The 5538-nt window shown below is 49.6% G+C and overlaps 1 protein-coding gene across 1 annotated transcript; it reads right to left on the reverse strand.

Moving 5' to 3' along the window:
* Positions 1–768: 768 nt before the first annotated feature.
* LOC126579132 (protein deadpan-like) lies at positions 769–3097 on the reverse strand. Its single transcript, XM_050242457.1, has 4 exons — positions 3070–3097; positions 2945–3009; positions 2037–2132; positions 769–1914 (listed from the first exon to the last, which is right to left on the reverse strand). Exons 1-4 carry the CDS (start codon positions 3095–3097, stop codon positions 769–771), a joined length of 1335 nt encoding a protein of 444 aa, XP_050098414.1.
* Positions 3098–5538: the final 2441 nt, after the last annotated feature.

Consider the following 5538-nt stretch of genomic DNA (forward strand, 5'->3'; position numbering starts at 1 on the left):
GAAGAGAGCATAATTAATAGTAACAATATTGTCATCGCGGAGGTCAGAAATCATACCACGAAAAGTGTAAATGAATCGCATCAGAGGTGGTGCAGAGAAAAACTTGTGGTTTGAATGAATATTTGCATTTGGTTTTTATCACCACCAGCCATCGGGCTCTCAGGTTCGACGGGGTTTCCATTTTCCTATGAGTGATATCGTACAGACATTAGCTTTTCAAAGACGCACTTGGAGATGGTTCTAGATTCGCGAGGCATGGCGCTCTTAGATTCGTCCCAAAGTTTGAAATAATTGGTTACAGCTGTTGACCTGTAGTAAGCAATCTAGTAGACTATCCTTCCATTCTGAGCTCAATAACTCGTGGCTGATTAACAGAAAGCATGCCCTAACCTGTTAAAAGTGTTTCTTTTTAATCCCCCTCCGGTTAATTGAAAGCATTTTTAGTTTTCCAACACAAAGTACATAATTAATCGCATCCCTTTTTTGATTATTCACTAGCTTGACTCAAACTAAATGGCAAATTAAAATAGAACCCACGTCTTATAAACTAGTGTGCAGCAAACACAACCTTTTTCCCTGTAAATCTCCTTCCTGCGCTGGAGATAGTCTAATGTAGTGAAATCTAACTCGCTAAAAAAATCCTTAAACCCTAAGATCGACTCATCGTTCGCCTTAAAACGTACACTATTAAAGCTGGCTGGTGTCAGGTCGCATGCCGCGCTAAAGCTCAGTTGGTTGAAATCGAAAGGATTATCCGCGTAGATGCTGCTACCACGGTCTCCACATCTCGCCACCACCACCACCACCGGCACCCCCCTGGTGGTCCTTTCCACTTTGGTCCCGATTCGGTTGACCTTGCACCAAACTGTCATCCTCTTCACTTTCGCTTCCGGCACGATCCGTCGTCTTTTCGTCCTTCTGCTCGCTCTCCTCCTGCGAATCGTCCAGCCCGTCGACGTTCATCTTTAAGGGCTGGAGCAACAACGCAGTACGCCTCTGTTGGCCACCGGTTGCCACCGATGGTACGGTGAACGGTGAGCTGTCGCAATGGTGACCCAGCTTGCCGAACCGTTCGTCGCCACGTTGCCGGTCTTCGGGTGATGGTGGTGTTGGAAAGATGGCCAACAGTCGTTCCATGTGGTGTTGCTGTTGCTGCTGCTGCTCGGTTCCCTCCACGAGGTCCATCGTCTTCCCGGTGGGCGTTCGCATACTGACGTCGATGCCTGGAGACGAACTGCCACGATCGTCGCGCGTTGGACTCACGGGGGGGCTGCAGGGAGTGGTAGTGGCGAGCACAGATGGTTTCGTCCGCTTCTCCAGACCCTCCATCGCCTCCACACCGGTGTCATGTTCCGCTGGGAATGTCCCCGGTGTATACGCTGGAAATGGGGCCGAACGCTGGAAGGGGCTAAAGAACGGGAACGGATTGAAGGAAAGGTCCAGTCCACCAGCGCTCGCCGAAGGATGGTTCGGGAAGCCAACACCACCACCACCAGCAGCAGCAGCAGCAACGCCGGGAAACATCAACGACAGATTGTTGGCAAGTGTTCGGTTCAGCAGACCAGCGCCGCCATTGTTGTTGATGTCGTCTACCGTCGGCAACGATAGTCCTGCCGAGAAGCCACCCAATCCAAGGCCCCCAAGACCGGAGCCGGCCGGCAGTTTCGGTGGGAAGGTGAGACAACGTTCGAGGTGCTTCCGGACGCGCCCCTTCAAGCCCTCGTCCACCGTACCGAGCGAATCGAAGTACTTCGATATCTCGTCGATACACTCCCGGTACCCGCTGGCGAACTTTTCCGGCACCGAAGGATCCACCGCCATGGCCATCGACAACCGGCGCCGCTCGATATCCTGCAGGTGCTTCACGGTCAGATCGAGAATGTCCGCCTTCTCCAGCTTCGAGTGGCGAACGGGCTGCGAAGGGGGAAAAGGACATTAGTCGTCGTTTAGTCGTGCAAGGTCACGAGTGCTGGGCGGTTTTTGGGTTGCACTTTTGCTTTTCTTTTATGTGCCAGCGAGTGCCGCAGAACACTTACGTCCTTTTTCATGGCATCCAGCAGGAGTCCCTTGAGATCGTTGAGGTAGTGGTTGATCCGGGCCCGGCGCTTCTTTTCCATGATGGGTTTGTTTGTCTAAGCGATGAGGGGAGAAGAGAAGGATGAGCAACGCGAGTTGAATGAATAAAGGCATCAGAAATGCAATTCTTTTTCATTTGGACAAGGGATGGAATGAATTGGATTTAAACGTTCCACTGGTCCACTACAATCTATCTTGTCGATTCATGTTAAGAATTCACTTAGAACTGGCATCACTGAACTACAGAACACATGTTTCCGGGCATTACTGCCTTCAGATCTTCGCTTAAATACTTGATTCACTTGACCAGAATGCTTTAAATTTCAAGTATTTCTTTTATCCTTTACCACTTTCTAGAAACTCTTCACTCCATTTAATATTCACACTAAACAGATTATCACTTTTCGTAACATTTTTCCACAAATACTTTGCTCCATTATGTTATTCACTTCTTAGGTTTAGGAATCACAAAACAAGTTGCATCATAGATCACTTGGAATGGAAATGCAATTCCTTCTCCATTCTTCCGCCGCCAACTCTGATGTTTATTCAACGTTCACTTACTTCCTCGTGAATTGCTTTCATGAATTTCCTACCCGGTACCCATACCTGGTACATCGGCCAACACGTGGCACTGAAACATTCAAAGCAGATTAGCACATTTGGATTTCCAATTAGGATTTGCGCAATCCCCCCTTGACTAGACCACTCTACGCGACCACTGATCACTATTCTGTTGCCCAACATTGAAATAAATTCACTCCGCACACTGATTGAATGATCATCACCACCCCGTTGCCATTTTGTGGCCACATCACTTTGCACATCTAAACGCCACCGCAAACGTTGGCCGTTGTCGCCTACCTACCTTTCTGATTTCCGCCTTAATCCGACGTAGATAGCTCTCGGAGGAGGCATAATCCTGCCGTTCCTGTCTTGTTGGTTGCGGGTGCTGCGGATGATGGTGGTGATGGTGCTGCTGTGGTTGTTGATTCGGATTCAGCTTGCTTGGATTCGCCATCGCACGAAAAGCTGTACGAGAGTTGAAGATGATCACCGAGATGAGATCGCGAGCCAGAACGGTGTCAGAACCGATCCGACACCATCGGCATTCAGCACGAGAATGCCATCTCGTTGGCGATCGATCCTGATCCGCAGCAGCAGCTCGAGTTTGCCGGTGATCGCGCTGTGGCGTGAGAAAGCGAGACGGTGCGGTCCCTTTCCGTGTGGCCACCGTCGTGTTCGTGCCACGAACAACATGATCATGATTAACAATTTAACCAAATGCTCCCCTCCCTATAAACCACCTAGGCGCTTCTCGTTCACGCTCACGCTCGGAGACCGAGGGTCGGTCGGTCCACGGGTTCCCACGCCACGACGGTAGCAGCTGACCCACAGAGACAGCCAGGAGAGCGCAGGGGCAACGGCACGCAGGATGTAAACAATCTACACACACCGACCGATGGAAAGGGAGTGAACATACTTATGCTCGCTCCGTCGTCGTCGTCGTCGTCGCCGCCGTTATGCTCCTATGCTCCCGGAGCACCGATGGTGGGAACCTCCTGGTCGACCGACGTGGAAAACCATGAGAGAAAACAAGAAAGAGAGTTTGGTTTGCTCGTTCACTCGTCCACTTCCCAGCTCCTGCTGCTTCGCCCGGCCACACCAACCGAGACGATCAGCCCTAAAAAGGGAAAGGGTCTCGCTCCCATCTCGCTACTTCTCCTGCGACAACGCGCCGACCCTTGCTGCTTTTTTTTCCTATTCTTCTTTCGGTTTTGTTTATTCCCAAAAACCCCGAGAGGGGACTCGAGAACGCACCCCTCCAGCAGCAGCGGCAGCATAATGTGAAAGAATGCGTTCTAACACCCTAGAACCGAGGGAGCGAGGGAGCGAGCGCGATCTGATCTCGAAGATGCCGACGAATCGGCATCGGCCATCGGTGTTGGTGGTGGCGTTTCGCAGATCCCAGAAAATTCCCACACTCGCTTCTCCTTGCCCACACGGACATAATGCTAGTTCGGAGGGCCCTCAACATTATGGGAAAAAAGGTATGAAAATGCCATCGCATCGCTGGCGCCAGCGGGTTGCGGTTTCGGTGCGGTGCATAGGGATGGGCAACACGGAATGCATCCGCATCGCAGCCAGCCAGCCATATCATCGGTCATCGAGCTGAAGGGTAGAGCACGCTTGACACGCTTATGCTGCGAGCCCGCTTATGATGGAATGCTAATGCGGTGGCATCCCGGGCTCCCGTGCGCTGCAAGAAGAAGGTGGTTTTCGCAAATTGGTTCCGGACCAGCAGCTCGCTGGTGCTACGTACGCGGTTAATGAAACAAACAATTTCAATGCCAGCAGCTGCAGCGTGCCGCGCGATGGACAAATAGGGGATGGAATGATAATTATTTGCAAAGTGTAGGAATGTCCTAGTTCTTTATGTGCCCGGCAGCTTCGCTAGAAATAAGGAAATAAGGAAAAAAATATTATGAAAAGAAAATTAAAAGACATTAAATATTAGTAGTAAGGGATTAATTTGTGTTCAAAAAAGTTAAACTATAAAATGGTTTGTTTCGGCATGTGAATAAATTAATATGTTGTTTAATAAATTTAAAAAAAGAATAATTAAACCTCTATCTATTATTTCTATCAATAATTTTCCGAGAAGATGATCTAAAATTATTTCCTTAACAGACAGACTCACTAAAAGTTGCTAAAATAACTAGCTTTTCAAACAATTCTCGATTAAAGTGCTACAATTTGAATTGCTAATTACAAGGTATTAGCACTTGTGCTCCGGAACCCCTAAAATCGTCATTCATCTGAAGATCCGCCCGGGCGGTGAAACGTGTGAAGTGAAGTATGAAAATGTTGCCAGGTTATTAAAAAGGGGGCCACGTCACCCTTTACTCCAATTACCATCATCCGAACGAAACCTTACCGATGTTTTGATAATGATGCGTCCGGCGTCTTGGTGCGCTTCCCATGCCATTGGCTCCCACGGGCTGCGATGAGAGTTTGTTTTCCTAAATTTTATTTTACGCTCCCTGTTCCGGACTGTCTGCGCTTCCCGTCGCAGTTCCCGTTCCCTTTTGCGTGCGCTCACCCGAAGGATATCGTGTTTCCCATGGGATCCTTTTTATGGTGAAAGAAGAAGGAAGAGAAGGAGCTTCCCGACCGAAGGACACCATAAACGGACGGCAGCAAAACGGAGATAGGCGGAGTAAAAGAGAGAGAATGAAATGCCAGCGAAGGGACGAATAAAGTGTGAGAAAAAGTTAATCCTCTTGTCGGAAGCCACGTGGTTGTCTTATGACGGACCGCACGGACACTGGCTGGCACTTCATTTTCCGTCTCGAACCGGAATCGGATGGATGGGTAATTTGGGAGACGAGGCGCGCAACAAGGGCAGTCCAGTCTGAGGCAATTGTCACAACGGGACAACGGAACTAGCGAACCCCCCAC

This window comes from Anopheles aquasalis, chromosome 3 (genome assembly GCF_943734665.1).
Source record: "Anopheles aquasalis chromosome 3, idAnoAquaMG_Q_19, whole genome shotgun sequence".
In the NCBI taxonomy this organism is placed as follows: domain Eukaryota; kingdom Metazoa; phylum Arthropoda; class Insecta; order Diptera; family Culicidae; genus Anopheles; species Anopheles aquasalis.